This window comes from Diabrotica virgifera, chromosome 3, assembly GCF_917563875.1.
Source record: "Diabrotica virgifera virgifera chromosome 3, PGI_DIABVI_V3a".
Lineage (NCBI taxonomy): Eukaryota > Metazoa > Arthropoda > Insecta > Coleoptera > Chrysomelidae > Diabrotica > Diabrotica virgifera.
The window spans coordinates 22,874,943-22,898,041 of NC_065445.1; the positions used below are offsets into that span (position 1 = coordinate 22,874,943).

The window sequence follows — 23,099 nt, forward strand, 5'->3', positions numbered from 1 at the left end:
TCGTTTTAATTGTGGCTTATTTCCCATATAAATAATTATTCTTTTTTTTTGTTTATAATTTGAATTTATTTGGACGTTCTTCAGTCCAACCCTGCTTACATTTACATGTCAGAAACTACTTGTTCTTGATTGGTTAGCAGGTGTCTCCTAACAAAACTAACAGCCAAAAGAATACAAGTTTCTTAGCATTCGGTCCCAGCGAGCATCCATTTGCCAGATTGATTTAAAAATTAAAGACTACAGCCAATCAAACACAAGTTGATCTACGTCTTCACCAAATTTTGTTTTGTGATGACAGCTTTATCCGAGAGATTTGTCAGATTGTCAGTTTATGTTTTCTATCAAGGATGTTTTTTGTACAGTAAAGTGTAAAGTAAAAAATTGTGCGAACAGTGATTTAATAAACGAACAAGTAATTATTTCTTGTTCTAGTCATGTTTTCTTAATTGTGAAGTGTATTTTCAAAAATAATCATGGATAAACCGCAATTTAGTCCCAGTAAAGGAACTCCTGGTAAGACAATGGTTGAATTTTAATGTTTTTTAGTGTTATTTACCTGTTAAATATTTTACAGTGAATAATTTTGGGACTGACAACGATGAACCCTACCCAAGTCTATCAGATTATCATGATTATGAGCCAAATCTTGAGTTTGACGACTCTGAACTTCAACATTCTACAACTGTCTTAGCCCACACAGGCAAGTACACAACAACCAGTACATACATAAATAAACAAATGATGATCAGTTTATCTTTATAATTCGATATAAAACAGATAAGAAATAGGTGGCTATGGAAAAACAAGTTCAGATCAATTGTTCATTTAGGTACTTGAGAAGTGAAAGATTAGAAAGCAATAAGTAGGCATACCATAACTGCTTAGAGAAGTTTACATCCATACTAGAAATATTTGTATTTAATATGAATGATTTTACCAATTCTATTAACCACTCCTTCTGCTTCTCAGATTAGCATATTGAAGTGTTACCTCTTGCATATTAAGTAGATGGTATTCCAAGTTCAATGCAATATGAGTGAAAAATGTGGTCAACTTGTTTGCCTGACCTTAGCTACATTGATTCATAATTATTTTGTAATATTTACTTTGCATTATTACTTCAAAATATTTAAACTTTCCGTGATAATGTGAAATATTAGTTTTCGTGTGCTTATCTCTTGACATTGACCACATTAATTTACAAGTCTAAAAATATAACTAAGTAAGTGATTATTTGTTGAATATTTTAAAATTGTAATTAGCCACATAGGTTCTATGTACCAGCCTAACAACTATATTATATTGGAACAAAGTAAAATATATAATAAATTCAGGTGTTTTACATTTAATTAATTATTTTTTTAATAATTATGATAGTAATGCTGCATAAGCAATACCTATTTCAAATAATCAATAAACACAAGTACTTTTTTATACAATCCATAACACCTATTACTATGGTTTGTTTTTAAACCAGGAGGTGTAAACTAAAAAGACAGATTCACACTCAAGAAAGTTACTAGAAAAGTCACCAAATACACCTTCTTTTTTGGTTGATAATGTCTGCCTTCAACAGTAATCCGTAAATATTATATTATACTAATATGTAGCTAAAAAGTTCTAAAAACAACTGTTTTTTATATAAAAGCAGACTAATTATCTAAAAAATTAAAGAAATAACGCAGAAAACACAAAATATGCTGATATAACTTAATTAACCTATGAAATGCCAAAGTGTCTAAAGTTTCATAAATGTCATTAGCATCAAAATTTCATAACCGTGGTTTAACTTACCCGCGGTTGGATCACTTACAAACAGGCATTAAGGAGAGGTAAATTTGAATCACTCCTCCTGGTTTAAAAACAAACTATAGCATAAGGATCATAAAAATATAGAAATTTATAACAACTAAATAATGGGAGAACAAGGTTAGCAACCCAATATAACCTTTGTGCAAAAAGAAATATGCAAATAAAAAACACCCTATTTCAAAGGAAGCCCAACAATACATTCCTACATATAGACAAAAATATTCGACCTGTAGAGTTACTACTGAAGAGAATCCAAGCAGCAGAACGTATAAAGACAGGTAAAGCACTAGGTCCAGGTAAAGTAACACCAGGGATATAAAGCTGGCATAAAAGAGAAACCTGAATTGATATGTAGAGTACCTATTCAATGAACTTTTGAATGTGCAAGAATTCCCAGATAAACTGAAGTTGGTGAGACTAGTATTACTACTAAAACCCGGAAAGAACCTGGATGAAGTCAGGACCTTTTAAACACCCGACAAACAAGTATTTAAATGTATAATAAAGACATGAAATTATCATCAGGAGTACCGTAAGGGTTCGTCTTGGGACCTAGTGTATGGAATGTACTGTACAATGGGATATTAGAAATAGACTATGGTCAAGACACCTACACCACAGCATGGCCTACTATATGCCTACTTTAAGGTAAGCTACAGCTGAATGAAACCCTAAAACTGGATTAAATTTGTCAAGAAAATGCTGTCACAAGTGGATACTTAGATCTAGATTAAAATTTTATAAGGTTAAATTAATGCCCAAGGCAACAAAATAGAACAGATAGAGATATTTAAATACCTTAGAATAATTTTAAATAAGGGGACGCAAGAAGATGAAATTAGAAATAGAATAAAAGTAGCCACAATAACATATCATTCCCTAGATAAAAACTTCTTAAATAAAAAGGAAATAACAATGAAAATCAAAATGGTGATATTTAAAACAGTTAACCTACCTATCACTGCATATGGAGTAGAGAATTGGGTATTGAACCACAAACAAGAAAAGAGATTGCAAGTTGTGGAAATGAGGTATTTAAGAAAAGTTGTTGGAGCTAGGAGAACTGATAAAAGACATAGCGAAGGTATTAGAAGATAATTAAAAGTAAAAACATCAAAGAAAAAAATTCATGAAAACAAATTAAAATGGACAGGACACATACTTAGAATGAATCACAACAGACAAGTTAAAATGACATGGGGAATGAGGCCCATAGGGAAAAACAGGAGAGGCTGACCAAAGAAAACCTGGAATACAAGTGTGATGGAAATATTGAAGAATAGAGGAAAATCGTGGAAGTAAGCCAAAGAATTAGCCAGACAGAAAAAAGTGGAGTAAGTTTGCAGAGAATAACGAGTAAAAAGACACCTTGACTCCTTCCGGTATAAGAGAAACATCGATTATCTATGGAAGGTTAAATTACAAATAACCATTTAAAAATATACTATGATACTCATATAACAAACAAAAACAAAAATTATATTTTCTAATAGACAAAGAAAAAGCCATTGTTACCAGTAAGCCAGACTCATATGGGCAAAATCTAAACTTTCTTAGATCGTAGAGGATTGGTGCCAAGTAATTTTTAATTATGACTTAAAATTGAATATGTGTTGCTGATTACTGCAAACAAGTTATTCACATGCAGCATGAGGTTTTTCATAAGAACTTTGAAAAGGAAGGTACAATTCTAAAACAGATTGATGATTTGGGGTTTTGAGGATGGAGTGGTCTGTCATAAAGCCAGGACCACAAAAAACTGGTTTGGAAACCACAATATAAATGTCCTTTCTTGACCTTCTAATACTCCTGTAATAGTATGGCACAAAATGAAACAAACACTAAGGAACTATGTATTTACAAAATACATTACACACCATAGAACCAAAATAGAGCAGATTTGGAATGGATTTAACCCTGAACAGTGCAGATACTTACTTAGTCAATGCCCAATCCAGTTATAGTGGTCCAAAAGTCTAAGGGCGTTGCTACTCCGTTTTAAAAATAAATATTTTGTTCTAAATATGTCCGAATATTTAGTTGCCAACCAAATAAACATTTTTTATTATTAATTAGTTATGTTAGAGGAAGTATATTTTGTTTTGTATTGCTGATTAAACCTATATTATTTCTAAGATTTGTTTTTAAACCAGGAGGAGTAAACTAAAAAGACAGATTCACAACCAAGAAAGTCACAAAAAATTAAAGGAATAACGCAGAAAACACAAAACGCCGATATTACGTAATTAACCTATGAAATGCCAATAGAATCAAAATTTTATAAATGTAATTAGTGTCAAAATTTCATAACAGTAGAGTAAACTTGCCAGAGGTTGGACCAATTGCAAACAAGTAGGTATTATAGTGCATAAATTTGAATTACTCCTCCTGGTTTAAAAACAGAGTATAATAATTAAATAATTACATAGTATTACACTAAAAACATTAATAGAAAAAATAAACTGTCAGCTATCTGAATTATGCTTGTATTTTACTTTGTAGTGTAACTTCTATAGTAGCTAATTTTGAGTAAATCTAAAGTGGAACATTTGGATTGACTGGTAATTTACTATTAAAAAAAATAGTAACTTAAAACCTACGAATCTTAGTTTTTATGATAAAAATTAAATTTAATTGTTAAGGAAACAAAACAAAATAGATAATAGATATCACTCAGATAATATCAAGATATATTTTGTTAAATACTAGAGGTTTTTTTACTAAGTTTTAAATCATAATAAATAATGTTTAAATGAAATGTATCCATTTGATGGAAATGAGGAAGGAAATCCACAAATGAATTTCCTGTAGTCAGCTGTATACCATAAATAAAAAAAAAATATTAAAAATCCTTTATAAAAGATATAAGTATTTATGTAAATATACCTTTTATAATAGTTATTTATGAAACAGTTCGTGAAGTATGCTTTTTTGCGAACGCACCCGATGTTTAGAGCACGAGCGACAGCGGGGCGAGTGCTATACATCTCGTAAGTTCGCAACAAGTACTTCACGCACAGTTTCATACAATATTTTATCTACGATAAACAAATAAAAAAACTGTAACTCTTCGTGACTGGAATTCATTTCTATTCTACAATTTTTAGAACTTTGACATTTAAAAATTCTAACTTCTTTCAAACCACAAAACTTTCAAAATTTTTGTCGTAATTTATTGCTGACAATGTCATCACCATGACAACGCGAAAGTTAAGGATATTTGATTATATGAAAGTGTGCCAAAAACAGTGCGAAAAAGTAAATACCATTTAAAATACATTGTTACTTCACGCACACTTTAAATCCTTCACGCACTGTTATCTATAATGACAGTTTTCACAAACTAAAAACTTATACATAATATGAGATAGAGTATATAAAGGATTTTTTAATATTGGGAATATTCCACATCCTGTAGATCTGTAAACTGTTCACATGAAACTAAAAACTCAATAGATAAAACACAGACAGTTCTTAGTTTACTTCACTAAAATGTACAGGGCAGGTAGAAGTCAGTACAAGTTTTTTGAGTGTTTTATTTGAGGACTGTTTAGTAATTTTGAAGGTTCGTCAGGGCAGCAAACTATTTATTTATTTGTTCTATAAATGAACTATTAATTTCTTCTCATGATTAATGTTTGCTGATGGCTTTAAGATGTTTAGGGTTGTAGAATTTGTTAGGAATTAGTAGAATTGGTTAGTGCTAGATAAAATTTTTCTAAATATTGCAAAAAGTGCTGTCATTTCTTACACATGTAATAAAAATTTCATTAAAATATTTTACTACAGCAAAAAATCAAGAATTATTGTAGTTGTGCAAAGTTTATTTTTCTTGCCACTTTTTTGACTTTCAGAAACCTTTTGTCTCAAATCAAGACTATGTAAAAAAGAAGGCAGACTGAAATTGGAATAAAATAATTATTTAAATAAAAATAAGAAATATGTAGCGTTTATAATAGATGGAGAGCTAGAGCCGAAAAATCATCGACATAAGTAATATGGAGTTTTTCCTGTGAAATGTGTTCATTGTATATTGACAATTATGACCCCTTTCATGCTGACACCTCAGTGGATACAGGAAGTAGCAATAAGGGATGAAAGGGGAAAGTTAATGCAGTCATTAAAGGTTTTCACCTCCTATTTTGTTAAACCTCCATCGATTTGCATGAAAATTGGTGACTGGTGACTAGTTAGAGCATACCTCAAGAAACAAAACTGATTTGGTGTCACTTGCACTTTTACCCTGGTGGTGAATATGAATACCACCCCTTCTCGCGGGTGAAAACTATTTTATTAAAAATAATCCCACAAATCGATAGAGGCACAAATTTTAAGTAAAATTTGTTATATCCTGTTATTAAAATAAATCAATACTTTTTGAGTTACTAAAGATCAAAGATTTATCTATTTAAGAGCATATGCGCGAAGTTACGAATGATAAAAAGAACATGTTAATTAATTCTATGTTAGTAAAATATTATTTTTATATTATTTCGATATTTAATTGATTTTTTTTTCATTATAAACTGAATATGTCCAGAAACTGGGGGTGTCCAATAATGGGTACATTTGACATATTCGAATACACTTTTGCTAAATTTATAATATCGAAATAATATAAAAATAATATTTTAGTAACATACAATTAATTAATATGTTCTTTTTATCATCCGTAACTTCACGCATGTGCTCTTAAACAGACAAATATTTGATCTTTAATAACTCAAAAAGTATTAATTTATTTTAATAACATGATAGGTATAACAAATTTTACTTATAATTTGTCCCTCTATCGATTTGTGGGGTTATTTTTAATAAAATCGTTTTCACCCCCGAGAAGGGGTGGTATCCACCCCCAGGGTAAAAGTGCAAGTTGGCACCAAATCATTTTTATTTCCTGAGGTATGTTCTAACTTTCATCCCTTATTGCTACTTCCTGTATCCACTGAGGTGTCAGCCTGAATGGGGTCATAATTATCAATATACACTCAACGGCAGAGAAAACGGGCACCCAAAAAATGGGTCATTTTTAATGTCTTGTATTTCCTAAACCTGATGTCCGATTTAAGTAATTTTTTTAATATGTTATAGCCTTATTCTTTATCAATATCGCTGTAATAATATTGTTGCTAGACAGGTACATTGTCATTGTATACAGGGTGTACGAATCAAACTGTGTTTTTTTCTCAAACTTTGGAACACCCTGTGGAATGTTCTAGCTTTTATAAAATACTAAAATTAAAACCCAACTATAGCCACAGATTTTCTTAACATTCTGTTTTTTTATTCATTCGCTTATGTTGGATAATAAAAAAGTTAAGCACTTCTACCCCTGTTTTTCGTCAATACAGGGTGTTTTCAATAAGTACGGCAAGCTTTAAGGGGCAATTCTGCATGATAAAATAATGACAGTTTGCTTTATAAACTTATGCCCGCAAATACTTCGTTTCTGAGATAGAGGGTGTTGAAATTGTTCTTACAAACTGACGATTTATTTATTGCTCTAAAACGGTTTGTGATATGCAAATGAAATTTGGTAGATTTTAAGAGCTAGTTATTGCGCATTTTTTGGCATACAATTGAGAATTTTATATTCACCATTGGCGTGCATACGGGATATATCTAAAATATTTATACCCGTATGCACGCCAATGGTGAATATAAAATTCTTAATTGTATGCCAAAAAATGCGCAATAACTACCTCTTAAAACCTACCAAATTTCATTTGCATATCACAAACCGTTTTAGAGAAATAAATAAATCGTCAGTTTGTAAGAACAATTTCAACACCCCCTATCTCGGAAACGAAGCATTTGCGGGCATACGTTTATAAAGCAAACTGTCATTATTTTATCATGCAGAATTACCCCTTAAAGTTTGCCGTACTTATTTAAAAACACCCTGTATTAACGAAAAACAGGGGTAGTTGTTAAAGTGCTTAACTTTTTTATTATCCAACATAAGCGAATGAATAAAAAAACAGAATGTTAAGAAAACCTGAGGCTATAGTTTGGTTATAATTTCAGTATTTTATAAAAGCTAGAACATTCCACAGGGTGTTCCAAAGTTTGAGAAAAAAACACAGTTTGATTCGTACACCCTGTATATAATGACAATGTACCTGTCTAGCAACAATATTATTACAGCGATATTGATAAAGAATAAGGCTATAACATATTAAAAAAATTACTTAAATCGGACATCAGGTTTAGGAAATACAAGACATTAAAAATGACCCATTTTTTGGGGTGCCCGTTTTCTCTGCCGGTGAGTGTACAATAGACACCTTTCCCATGCCAAACTCCATATTACTTATGACGATGATTTTTCGGCTCTACCTCTTAGACTATAATGTTACAAGATTATACTTTAAACAGGCAACTCCAGACTTGTTAATTTTCTAGTAGAAGTCTATTAGTAAACGCTAATATCACAAAACCTAGAGTAAGCTTTTTTAACTGATACATTTTAATGGTTTATGTTTATATGAATAAAAATTAAATATGTTCTTACTGTGGATTACTACCAACCGCACACACTATCTAACAAAATTTTATCGAGAAAAATTTGCTCCTCCGCTTAGTCTATATTTCATTTTTATTATTCATTTAGTAATGTTAATTTTGTATATTAATGCGGAGTGTAGGTACTTATAGTTACAGGTACTATTTTTAATATCGATATTCAACTAACATCAATATTTAATTAATAATATCAATTGTAGCATACAATATCGCGTGGAAACATGGACATTAAAAGTAAAACCAATGAGTTGTTGAGAATGCTTCGCATCTGATCGGTAAAATATGCATATACAGTAGACGCCCTCTATAACGAGAACTGAAATGGCAGACTAATTACCTCATTATAAGCTGATCTCGTTATGTTAGTATTGTGCATGCCAATGAGTATGTAGTTTTCTAAGACATTAACTTTCTATAGTGAAGCCATTCCAAGCAATATAAGATGCTAAATATTGTTTGAATGGCGCTTTTGAAAAAGAGTCGGTGGATAAAGAGGAATAAGTTGACAGGCGGTGGAGTTTATTACTTCACTGGCCTCGATAAGCACACAGATTTTAGGTATTTCTGTATACAGGCAACTGGGATATTTATTTATAGCCATCACTGCGCCTGTTGTGACTGTTGTGGCATTTGCTTATAGGACGGTTATTGCTGTTGTGCCACAACAGCAATAAACCTCCACACCCAAACTCAAAAAATAAAACTAAAAAGGGAGACAAGGAGACAACATGTTGCCAAAACTATTCAATGCCGTAATGCAGCATGCATTCCAGATGTTAGAATGAGAAAACAAAGGTTTGAATGTTGATGGCGAAAGGCTGAACCACACCTACGATTTGCAGATGACATATAGGTCTGGATCCCGCGTATGAAAAAAAAGTTGATTAATAGCAAGCTGAAAATTTGTTAATAGCTTAAGGGTGTCTAGTCGAATAAACTTTGATATGTGTGAACACTGGAACAGGGGTAGTTTTAATTGTGGAACAGGTTAAAAATTTGGAACGGTCACAGCACGAAAACGGCACATTTATTTTGTCCGACAGAACAGACTTAAACTCTTCGAACAGAGATTAAACTCTCATGCAAAAATCAGACTGCTATTTATCACCAAATGGGCGTTTTAATGAGTGGAACATGTAGAATATGTCAAATGACAGGAATTATGACAGGTAAAAAATAGCAGTCTGATTTTTTCATGAGAGTTTAATCTCTGTTCGGAGAGTTTAAGTCTGTTCTGTCGGACAAAATAAATGTGCCGTTTTCGTGATGTGACCGTTCCAAATTTTTAACCTGTTCCACAATTAAAACTACCCCTGTTTCAGTGTTCCCATATATCAAAGTTTATTCGACTAGACACCCTTAAGCTATTAACAAATTTTCAGCTTGCTATTAATCAACTTTTTTTTCATACGCGGGATCCAGACCTAATAGTTCTAATAACCGACGACTGAAAGGAAGCCCACGAAATGCTGCAAGAACTACAACGAATTTCTCAAAAAGTAGGGTTGGAAATAAACTTTGGGAAAACTAAAATGACCAATTCAGTACCTAGCGGACCATTGAAACTAGAAAACTGCCATATCGAAACAGTTGACAAATACATCGATCTGGGCCACGAAATACAAATAAGCAGAAACAACCAAACATGCGAATTATCTAGAAGAATAGCTTTAGGATGGGCAGCGTACGGCAAACTAAGAGACGTGTTCAAGGAAAACATCCCAATAAAGCAAAAAAGAAAAGCATTTAACCAGTGCGTACTTCCGGTGCTTACTTACGGAGCTAACACCAAAAGCTGACTAAAGCGTCAATACGAAAATTACAAGTAGCATAATAAAAAATGGAGAGATCCATGCTTGGCCTAACTTTGAGAGACAGAATACGAAATCATGAGTTACGGCGAAGAACTGGTATGGAAGACATCATAAAACACATCACGATGTTGAAGTGGAAATGGTCAGAATACGTCGAAAGACAGTGAGACAACAGACGGATAAAGAAGTTTTTTTAGTGGCAAGGCAGACAAGCGAAATCGTAGAATACCACCTACCAGATGGACTTGTTATAGAGGGTTACTTGGTTTGGAAGCGAAACCTCGTAATGTCCATGTTACCGATATTCTACAATCTACAGAGTACAGAGGACTAATAGTGAGAGAACATCGTTGATGTAAAATTCCGAAAAATAGAGTATCCTTGGCATGCACGGAAAGGGGAACAATACCGTTTATTACAAAACAATAATTAATAGGCTATTGATTATATTCAAAATAAGATAGCTAAAAGGAACTACAACGTTAACGGGGTTTTATTATTTCATATGATCAATGGACATCTATATATGAAAAAACCGCGGAGTGCTACCGTTTAAAGGGGTGCGTTTTTGAGAAATGGGTGAGTTAGTCCCTGGGCACAGGTTACATTAGGGTGAGTTCTATGCACTTTTGGTACAAACATATCTACATAAAATGTGTTCCTGGTTAAATTTCCTATCTAAATATCGCTTTTTAAAGTCAATGATACTTTTTTTTACAAAAATATATTCAAAAGAAAAAGCACAAAGAAACCAAAAAGAAAGAAATTTTGTTTTTTGTCCCATAACTTTTGTCCACGGGGATATAGGTATAGATATTGCTTCAGAGAAAAAAAACTTACATATTTTTTCTTTAAAATAATGTTTGGTAGAGGTAATTAGGATTTATAGTTTTCGAAATATGATTTTTTAAAGTTCGCCACTCACAGCAATTTTGGGCAATTTTCCTTGTAATTTCGCAAATATTGTTCTGTAACTTTTTTCCACGTAACTTTAGGTAAATGCAATGGTACGTAGTAGGAATAAAAATTATTTACCTTTAAAATGGTCTACTGTATAACTTTGTACGACTTTTTTTAAAGAAATTATGGTTTTTCAAGTTTTTATACTTTTATCGATTTTTTATAATATAATATAAAAATAAAAAAATATTATTATATAATATATTATATATTATATAATATTATATTATATATAGTACATATAATAAGTTATTATATTATATATTATATAATATCTAATATAAAAAAATATTATTTTTTACATTGTTTACAATTATTTTTGAAATTTCTCAATAAAGAGGGCTTACTTTCTGTTCTTTAAAATGGTGTATCATCTATATTTAAACATGTAATGGAAACCGAGTGATTCTTTGATATATTTTTCCCTGTATTATTTAAAATTATTTCTTTTACAAAAATTACGTAAACATTAGTCTTAGAAAACATATTAAGTACTTGCAACGATTTTTGATTTTAGGTTTATTTTTTAAATTTCTCATTATACCTTTTTTTTCTTGTACATGAATATACTATATATTGCTCAATAAAGATGGCTTACTTTCTGTTCATTAAAATGGTGTATCATATATATTTAAATAATGGAAACCGAGTGATTCGTTGGTATTTTTTACCTGTATTATTTAAAATTATTTCATTTACAAAAATTACAAAAACATTAGTCTTAGAAAACATCACTTTAGTTAAAATTATTTAAACGTTGACATTTAAAAAATTTTCAAAATCAAAGTCCTTCTCTTCGTTAGCATTAGCTTCAATATCTTCCTCTGACACCTCAGTTATCCTAGAGTTCCCACAATTAGTACCCATGCACATGCACCCTTTGCAGAATATTGAACAAATAATTCCTATCTTTCTACAACCGCAGTTTTTTGTATATCCTTTGGTACATTTACATGCTATTTTTTTCAAGCAAAGCTTGTGGTGCAGGAGCTTCGACAGTAAATATTGGAATTAATCCATATTTTGAAGTTTGCCCTGCCGAGTCAAGTGGATCCAAAGTATTACCTATAAAAAATAAGATTCAATCATAACACACAATCACATAAAAAAGTTATAATGAGGAATTTAAAAAATAATCCTAAAATCAAAAATCGTTGCAAGTACTTATTACATTTTGAAAAAGCATATCTTATTCAAAAATAATCCTAGAATTTTTTATAATACACCATTTTAAAGTAAACAGAATAAGCTTTCTTTTTTATTATATAATATATACCTAAATGTAGAAAAAAAAGTTATAATGGGAAATTTAAAAAATAATCGTACAAAATATAAAAACTCGTTAAAAGTATAAAGTCTTGAAAAAGATAACCTCTTTAAAAGAAGTCGTACAACATTATACAGTAGAACATTTTAAAGGGAATTGATTTCTATTCCTCCTACATGTACCATTGCATATGCTTAAAGTTACGTAGAAAAAAGTTACAGAACAATATTTGCGAAATAACAAGGAAAATTGTCCAAAATTGCTGTGAGTGGCGAAATTTGAAAAATCATATTTTGAAAACTGTAAATCCCAATGACCTCTACCAAACATTATTTTAAAGACAAAATATGTAAGTTTTTTCTCTCTGAAGCAATGTTTATACCTATATCCCCATGGACAAAAGTTATGAGACAAAAAACAAAATTTCTTTTTGGTTTCTTTGTGATTTTTCTTTTGAATATATTTTTGTAAAAAAAGTATTTCTGACTTTAAAAAGTTATATTTAGGTTGGAAATTTAACCAGGAACAATTTTTATGTAGATGTGTTTGTACCAAAAGTGCATAGAACTCACCCTAATGTAACTTGTGCCCAGGGACTAATTCACCCATTTCTTAAAAACGCACCCCTTCAAATGGTAGCACTCCGCGGTTTTTTCATATATAGAGATTCATTGACCATATGAAATAATAAAACCACGTTAACGTTGTGGTTCCTTTCTATAGTACATAATCAATAGCCTATAAGGGTAAAATCAGTCATCAGACTTTTCCATATGTTCCAGTTCTCATAGATTTGATCTCTAAAAACGAGACCAACAAGCTGAATTTTGCTGAGAATGTTAATTTTGGGACTCAAAAAAGATGCAAAAAACTTTACCACTCCTATGTCCGGGCTTCCCCCTAAAAACCCCCTCATAGGGAGAGGGGAACAGAAAACATCGATTTACCAAGAATCTGTACGCCGCGCCGTAGAAAAAAATGTTTAAACAAGAAATGTAGCTGAGACAATTTTTAATAAAAATGTTTATTAGTACTTTTTGTCTAGAATGATGAATGAACCGTTCTCTCAGAAACAAAGCTTGAAGCGACCATCGATTTTGAATGTCAGCTACGCGCGCGACATCAATTTTTTAAATAAAATTTGTTTCACTCGAACTAAAATTTTTATATCTTTTGATCAGAGTGTCCTATCGACAAAAATCAAAATGCATTTTAAAGTTAAAGAGTGCAGCTTTGGTACTGTGTAATTTTTCCATTTTGCCGCAAATGGGGACTTATGGGGGAAGCCCTGGGACAGGAGTAGCAAATTTTTTGCATTTTTTTGGCATCCCAAAATTGACATTCTTAGCAAATCACAGGCATTGACATTCTTAGGCAACATTCTTAGATGTTGAGTGGCATTTTTGTCTCTGGCGACTGAGCTAATATGGCAAAAAACGAAAGAGTGATTCATTATAGTGATCCCCAACATCTGAAAGACAAAGACCGAGAGGCACTTAAACGAAGAAGATGCATCCTTGCCTCACACCTATTTTCTAATATTTTCAAAAAGGCTGAAACACGTTAATATTTAATTTTAATTCTTCCTTTAATTCTCTCTAAAGTATGTCAAAAATTATATGCATTATACATTAAAGTTACTGGCCTATTAGATTAAACCACCTGTTTACTGTTACTGTTGATACATACAAATATAAATACAGTTAATCACTCACTTATGTAAATAGTCTACGCTTAATCACACTTAGTAATTTAGTATGATTAATTTCTATTTTCGTTTTCTATTTTCTACCCTAATATTTGTGTTTTTTTCCTTTTTAATTCTTAATTTCTTGTATAATTTTAAGTATTTCTAATGATTTTTCACGCTGATATCTAATTTAAATAGATCCACCAACCTTCATAATTATTAACGAATTTTTATCAATGAAAACAGGATGTATGATTTATCAGTTGTAAATTGGCAACATTTCCTGACCACACTAAAGGTAGCTTTATGTCATTGTAATTAGGCGATATGTGTAATGAGAAATGAGATAACTTTTATTTTTATATTATATTTAGTAATTATTTTTAGATTATAATATGTAAAAATTGCATTATTTTAATACTAGTGTAGGCTATATGTTCGCCCCCGTTAGCTAAATTATTCCGATTCGATTTTTTTGCACAAACTTACTCAAAAAGAGGTCCTTATAACAAATCCACAGGGTGCCAGGCGATACCGTGGTCGCAAAATTGTTTAAGCAATCTTTTTATCAAATTCACAAAATCATTTTTGTTTACTTCGGACCAACTTGTTTTAGATTCTTTGGGATATTCTGAGCAGAAAAAGGTGTCTTGTGATTTTTCTCTAAAATTATTGTTGTCGAGTTATACGTGATTTAAAATTTGAAACACGCGAATGGCCATTTTTAAGTCGTAATAACTCTTAATAATAAAAATTATTATTATGAAAGTCAGAAAGTGGACAAATTAAAGTTTAAATCCGTCTACCAATGGTGCACCTCTCTCGCACTCACTATTGACGGCCGCCTCAATACGCGCTTAGCGCTCATTGTTAATAATTTGTACAGCTTTGTAATAAAATAATGACAAAAATTTCTTCAGGATCTTGTAGGGGGGCTATAAACTTTAATTTGGTCACTTGCTGACTCTCATAATAATAAATTTTAACCGAGTTATATAGTATACTAGCGTCATCTGGCAATTGAAAGATGAAGTAGTTTTTAATCCTAATTAGTCCAGGGCCCATCTGTTTTCAGATGGACGTTGAGAGGTGACTCAAATTTTTTGCAGAAATTGCTTGAAAATAACTCAAATAATAATATTTGAGTTATCCTCCCTCTCAAAAAGGTCCGGAACATTGTTTAAATAATCAAAGTGTCAAAAAATGAAGGAAAACTTCGATTTTTTTCTTCGTTTTTTGATTATATCTTTAAAAGTATTCATTTCCGAGAAAAGATGTACTGACATAAAAGTTGCGTAATTAAATTTCCTACAATATAGAGTTGGTTAAAAATTTAAAAAATAGTCACCCTTGTTGCAAAATAGCAATAATTGCGAAAAAACCATACAAAAGCAAGTATTCGCATTTTACGTTTTTCAACCATTTATGCTACACTTAGGACCTTAATATTTCACCCAGAAAAACTTTATGATACAGTAAAACAATACTGTAAATTTCATTAAGATCGGTTCAATAATTTTGCAAAATAAATTTTGCAATCCAGCTTTCGCAAAAAAAATTCATTTTTTCAAAATGTTACAGGACTGAAAATAAAGCAGAGAGCAAGTTGAATTTTTTTTTGCATATAGAAGTGTACTGTACCTTTCATTTTCAATTTGCAAAATTAAAATCGATTAATTACCACAGCGTCAGGAAATTTTTTAAATAAACATTATTAATTTTTGGTGCTACGCGCAGGACAGCGGTGTTCGATTCACACAAGTTGATTTCCACCAAAATTTCTTCCAATCTTTATCTAATATATTATTTTCTTACTCTATATTTTGTTGTATTTTAATATTTTAATTCCACAGAAATCAAACTAATTTTATTATTGTTTGTGAAATATTGTTTAAACAATTGCATATGTTTAAAAATAATAAACTTTTATTCTCTAAGTTAAAATATATGAACAAAGAAAGTTTTTGCTAAAAAAAGTGTTATTTCAAAGGATAGAGTATGTGTTTTTATTTTGCAATAAACAAATTTGTTTATTTATATCGAAATGTAATAAAAATTAAAATGTAGCAATCATTATCAAAGGTCATTGGAATGCCCAATCAGAACAAACTATCCGCTGTCCTGCGCGCAGCACCAATAATTAATGTTTATTTAAAAAAAAATCCTGACGCCGTGGTGGTTAATCGATTTTAATTTTACAAATTGCAAATGAAAGGTACAGTACACTTCTACATGCAAAAAAATTCGACTTGCTATCTGCTTTAGTTTCAGTCCTGTAACATTTTGAAAAAATGATTTTTTTTTGCGAAAGCTGGATTGTAAAATTTATTTTGCAAAATCTATTGAACCAATATTAATAAAATTTACAGTATTGATTAACTGTATCATAAAGTTTTTCTAGGTGAAATATGAAGGTGCTAAGTGTAGCATAAATGGTTAAAAAACGTAAAATGCGAATACTTGTTTTTGTATGGTTTTTTCGCACTTATTGCTATTTTGCAACAAGGGCGACTATTTTTTAAATATTTAACCAATTCTATATTGTAGCAAATTTAATTACGCAACTTTTATGTCAATACAACTTTTCTCGAAAATGAATAGTTTTAAAGGTATAATCAAAAAACGAAGAAAAAAATCGATTTTTTCCTTCATTTTTTGACATTTTGATTATTTAAACAATGTTCCGGACCTTTTTGAGAGGGCGGATAAATCAAATATTATTATTTCTGCAAAAAAATTTGAGTCACCTCTCAACGTCCAAATGTACCAATATTTTTACAGATGCGGCCTGGTCTAAATAGCAACATTAATAATTTTTAAAAATATTAAAATATTACTAAAAATCTTTTATTATGAGACTCCAACAAGAGTCCAAAAAACGTAGATTCAGAGGGCTGGACTGCGCTCCGTATTCTAATTGAAAAATAAGATTGTTTTGCCTTCGCATTGCAACTGAATAAAAATGGATTTTTTATTTTATTTTTATATTGGTCGTTACTTCTTTGAGTAACTAGGTCCATTTTCTGTTGGAATTTACCAGCTGAACAGTCGGGGTCATGAATTGTAAGTTTTTTGAATTCCCTCTTGTCTTCTTCGCTTCAGCATCCATCTGGCTTGCAAATTTTAGAAGCCTTAGAAGCCTTTCAATTTAAAAATCTTTTAGTAATATTTTAATATTTTTAAATATTATTAATGTTGCTATTAGGATTGAAAACTATGTACTTCATCTTGCAATTTAAAAAACGTTTGTTCGAAGTAAAAAATTGATTCTTTTTAAATTTGTTTAAAAAATTGCTTAAACAAATTTCCGACCGCGATAGCGTCTGGTACCCTGTGGATTTGTTATAAGGACCTCTTTTTGAGTAAGTTTGTGCAAAAGAATGTAATCGTAATAATTTACCTATCGGGGGCGAGCATACAGCCTGGACTGTACTAACATCTTACGAAATATGCATTTTAGTACTTTTAGTGGGAATAAGCCACAGTTTTACATTAAAATGCAGTTTTTTTATGTTTAGAATGAAACTATGGTAAAATTATTTTATTTTTAAATGAAATAAACATATTCAGTGTATTAAATAAAGAATATTAAAAATATATATCAAGGCAAAATATCGAAAAATAAGCCAGCAACGGCTTTTATTAGCTTATGAGTTTCTCGAGATAACGTTTTTTTGGTTTTAACAATCTTTGACTTTTTGGTATCACTCAGAATTCAAAATAACGAAATTTTGTGTAAAATTGGGCGAAAATCAATATATTTATTATTGTTGAACAAAAAATAAGCATAAAACAAAAAATATCTCAACAGCCTTTGAAAGGTCCAGTTTTAAGAAAAACGCGTTTAAAGTTTTCCTCCTGTCAATTTGTCTTCTTGTTTGTCTGTCATAGTAGTCAATCGTAGAGTGATGCATGCCGGAATATGTTTTTGAATCGCAGAGTAATCTACAAAATAGGGGAAGCTGTTGAACGGTTCTCACTTTCACAATAACAATCGTTGAAAGCAATTTACTTTCGTACTTTTTATTCTGTGCAGCAGAGTGGATCATTAGTTGTCCAGTGTCTAGCGATAATCCAAAACAGTCGCAAATTTGTGACATATACTTTAAATAACTTCTATACTAAATTTACAATCAAGATGCAGTAGAAATAAACAAACTAAGACACGTTAAATGCTACTAGGAGCACTCCCGAATCATAATTTACAATGTACGGTGGAAGCTCGATAGGTCGGAATAATCGGGACCGCGGCCGATCCGGGTTATCGAAAATCCGGGTTAGCCGGAGAATATGGTAAAAATTAATAAAAGGCGGGTAATATACGAGAGTTATCAAGTAACTCTATGAGAATACGGTAACGTTATAAATAACATGTAAAGTATACAGTAAAATAGCGTTACTCTCTATACTTACAGATAACTCTCTATACTTACAGATAAACTCCATTATAATTTCAAAAACATGAAATACGTATGCACAGTATATCTAAATTACGTACAGTTGTATACAGTATTGTTTATTTCTTGGTAAAAACTCAGTCAAAGTGAAAAAATGTTTGTTTTGTCTGATGAAAATCGGTTCGGGCTATCGGAGGCCGACTTATTGGGGTTCCACTGTATATATTGTTGTAGAATTGTTTTTTTTAAGAAATTAAAAAAAAAATTAAATTTATATCAAAGACCATAAGATCATAGTTTTTCATCACCCTGTATATGACCAAAATTGTATAGAATTTAATTTTGCTATTAAACAAGTGTTTCGGAAAAGTGAAAACGATTAGTGATAATGATTCGACGAAATGGACGGGACATTAACAAACAATTCGGTGATTAGAAAGTGGACAGAGCGTTGACGGGAACAATAACGTTTTTAAGATCTTTCCGGGAAGGTTTTTAATTTGGTAAACAAATTGTATTAGTTTTTAGATGTAAAAGTAGAAAGTAGAAAAGAACTAATTATGATATTTCTTGAAATTTGACAAATTGGAAAAGTTATGTGGAAGAATATTTGGTTTATTAAGAAATGAATGGTTTGAGAGAGGTTGTTGTTGATTGGACGGAAAATATTGGGAGAAGGGATAATGAATGTTGGAGTCTGAATTGGAGAGAGAAATAAGGCACTGTGGAATGAACATCGATAGAAGGCAGTCGAGTTTTTATAAAGTGAGTAATCAGTGTAGAGTGGAGTGATCAGCCTTTGCGAGCAGAATCAAGTTGAAACCAAATTGTCGACCGGTTGAAGAGTTAATTTTCCTGGTCCGAGGGAGATTCCTTTGTTTTGTCTAGAACGAGTAGCTGATTATTATCTTTCTGTGCACAAGATATCCAGCAAGGAAAACTGATGTTGTTCTGAAGCTATTTTCTTGTGGCATTTTTGTAATCAAGTATATTCAAATTAGAAATAAGCCACAATTTTACCTAAAAATGATTTTATTAACGTTTCGACGCCCAAGTCGGGTGTCGTTGTCAAAATACAAAATAATACTAAATAAACAAAAATGTTGTTGCTTAGTAAAAAATTCTTCTAATAATTTATTTAATCTGACTCATTTATATCGGCAATTCAGACACGTATTATACATTTTAAAGTAGACGACTTTAAAATGATATTGCCAATATTGATGAGTTGCGTTCCTGGGACGACTTTACTAAAAGATAGTTCATTCATACACCCGACTTGGGCGTCGAAACGTTAATAAAATCATTTTTAGGTAAAATTGTGGCTTATTTCCCATTTAAATATACTTGATTAAGGAAAACTGAGTAATAGAATTCGAGCAAGTCCTGTGTGTTTTTCTTGGAAGCAGTTTTGACGAGAGGGACTTTTTCGCAACATCCAGAGAGTACGTGTTGGGAGAATCAAGGACGGCGCAATCCAGAAAACGAAGGAGTGAAGAAACAAAAGGTTAGTCAAATCATTTGTCGGAATGGAGAAAATTTGTTTATATCAAAACCATATTTGTTTATTTGTTTATTGAACAATTTTTTTAACGCAGTTAGTCATTTCAAATTTGAGAAATCAATTCAAAAAAAGAAAAGTAAAATTCATTCAATCTCTTATGAGTAAATAAGAAATTAATTAAATAATTTTTTTTGTCAAAACAAGGAGATATTAGAGTTAGAGTTTAATTTATTAAGTTAGAGATTGTTGCAACAAAGTTAAAATTTTAGTATTTTTTGAATCATATGTACACGGCTTATTTCCACCCTGGAAGAAGTAAGCAACTAGAAATACTAGAAGCCACAGATCACAGGTATTGTATCAAATACAAAATTAGCCCTGAGAATAAAATTGATTGGAAAATTTAATTTGAATTTAGTTAAGTTTTTACATAAGATAATTTAATAATCAATTAAATTAAGAATTTCCTAATCAATCTAAATAAATAGATAAAGTAGATCATAACAATAAATAAATTATGATTCGGGAGTGCTCCTAGAGCATTTAACGTATGTTGGTTTGTTTATTTCTACTGGATCTTGATTGTAAATTTAGTATAGATGCCTAGATTATTCCAAAGTCCCGAGAAACACTTTCTTCTCGGGAATAGAGACCTCTTTTTGCATACGAGCTTATAATATACTGGCCTAGAGTATACAGGTAGATGTAGATAAGAGAAAGTATGTGGATTTTTTGTTTCGTAAATTTTCTAGATAGTACCGCTATATATTGTAAAGTGTTGTAAGTATGTACTTAAAAAACGGTAGATAAACAATGATAAAAGTAGCAGTTTTTACAACTTGGTAGCGTTTTAATAGAATTAACGATCGGAAATAATCAACGATCCTAAAAAAGTCAGTATTTGTGTAGACGTGACAGTGCATTGTGCAAAACGATAAAACTATTTTGAAACAGTAAAACAGAGCAGTGTCAGCATAAAGGCATTGTTCGATTTTAACTGTATTGTGCTACTAAAAGTGCACGTCAACTTGTTTTTAAGTGCAGTCGATTACCTACAAACTAAAGTTTAAATCAATTTTTACGGGTTCGATTTATAATATGGTGAGGATAAAACAAAGATATAATGTAAGCAAAGCTTTTATCAAACATTAGTCGAAACAATTTTTAATTACTAAAGTAATAGAGCATAATTTTTTCGTATGGAATAATATTTTTTATTTCAATTGTTGATATGACGTTGAAAAGTTTATTAGCAATCTTAAAAATGTCCTGTATTACTAGCTGCTCCAGCGCAATAAGCTAGAAATAGACCATGTTCGGGTTACTCAAAGATCCAGGTAGCTGACTACTTTTTTTAGTTATTGTAGACCTATAGGAAGAAAACCTACCTGTTTCCTGCCTAAAGTTCGCGCCCGTTTTTTAATTATTAACAATTTAGTTCAAAAAACGCGATTTTTTCGATTTTTTGCACACCATTCAAAAGCTAAACAGTTGACATAAAACTAGAAAATTTAATTTTTTAGAACATTGAAAAACCTTCAAAATGCCGATTTTTGAAAGTTAAAAAGTTAATTTGTTGCTACACAAACTGCAAAATAAGTAAAAATCGTTATTTGTTAATAACTTTTACTAAAACTATTTTAGAACTTTAGTGTTTCACCCAAAAGTTGTGTATTGGGGTACATAACAAACCCTCAAAATTTGAGACCGATCCATTAATTAGTTTAAAAGTTATTCTATTTGTTTATCCCAGAGATCTTTATTTTGCAATAACATAAGACAGAAAATAATGAAGATAAGGCGATTCTGCGTATGTCAAATGAAAGTAGAATAGTGATACTATCAAAATGTACTAAAAAAAGATAAAAAATTATCTGATATAGTCAAAAATACTAATGCCAAATTTTTGAAATTTTTGAAACAACCTTAAAAATATTGTCAGTAGAAAAAATCATTTTACATATTCAAATAGTCACATACATACAGTTGGTGACTAATCGTGGTAAGTGAAGGGGGAGCTGGGAGCCGACAAATGCACGAGTTCAAAATCTAAAAAAGGCAACTTAAAACTACTATCATTTTCTATATCTCGGGATCTACTGAATATATTTTGATCTTTCTTTTTTTAATTTGTATGTAATTTTTGTGTACACTGCAAATATTATGTAATTTGTCTGTTTGCAATTTGACATTTATTAATTAATAAACAGTCTAATTTGTTTAAACAATTTTTGAAAAAATAAGTTTTTCCCAAAAATCCATGTTTTTAATCAGACTATCATTATTAATCATAGAACAAGTTAAGGTATACTTTAATAAATAAATAATTATCTTCAATAAATAATTATCTAATAAAAATAATTGATTTATTAAAGTGAACTTTAACTTTTTGTATGATCATTAATGATACTATGATTAAAAAAATAGATTTTTGTAAAAAAATATTTTTTCAAGAATTGTTTCAACAAATTAGACTGATTATTAATCAATAAATTTATAAACAAATTGCATATGTGTAATGTACATAAAAATTACATACAAATTAAAAAAAGAAAGATGAAAATCCATTGAGTTGATCCGGAGGTACAGAAAATTGTATTAGTTTGAAATTGCTTTTTCGGTATTTTAACTCGGTGGATTTGTAGTTTCCACCTAGTAAGAGTTTGAACTACAATTTTGAAAAATCGTAGAGGGTGCTGTGAAGATACAATGTTTATGCAAATTTTTTAACAAAAAATACAAATCCCATTACATTAAAATGTCATCAATGAAATTCCTTAATTATTATAAACAAATTAGCTGTGAATTAAAAAAAACACATGGCTAAGCCAACTTTGTCCCTAATGAACCCAGGCTAAATTTTTTTATTTGAAAATTCGTGTTAAAATACTAGTTTTTCGAATATACAGGGTGTCCCAAAGGTAGTGGAACGGTCGAATATTTCGCGAACTAAACATCGGATCGAAAAACTGAAAAATAAGTGTTCAATAATTTTCAAAAATCTATCCAATGACACCAAACACCAACCCCCACTACACCCCCTGGAGGTGGGGTGGGGGGTAACTTTAAAATCTCAAATGGAAACCCCCAGTTTTTCTTGCAGATTTTAATTTGTTACATAAAAGTAAGC

General features: G+C 30.7%; 1 protein-coding gene across 3 annotated transcripts in view; it reads left to right on the forward strand.

Annotated features, from left to right (window-relative positions):
• The first annotated feature begins 207 nt into the window (after nt 1-207).
• Nucleotides 208-23,099, forward strand: part of LOC114329817 (rho GTPase-activating protein 1) — a 57,198-nt gene continuing 34,306 nt past the window's right edge. The window contains exons 1-2 of one of the 3 annotated variants that reach the window (XM_028279050.2): nt 208-513; nt 575-700. In XM_028279050.2, coding sequence (XP_028134851.1) covers nt 474-513; nt 575-700 — 166 coding nt within the window. In that variant the 5' untranslated portion in view covers nt 208-473. Of the gene's footprint in view, nt 514-574; nt 701-1,200; nt 1,223-20,785; nt 21,095-23,099 lie in introns of those variants that run through there. The other 2 variants (XM_028279054.2, XM_028279051.2) reach the window with 2 other exon arrangements.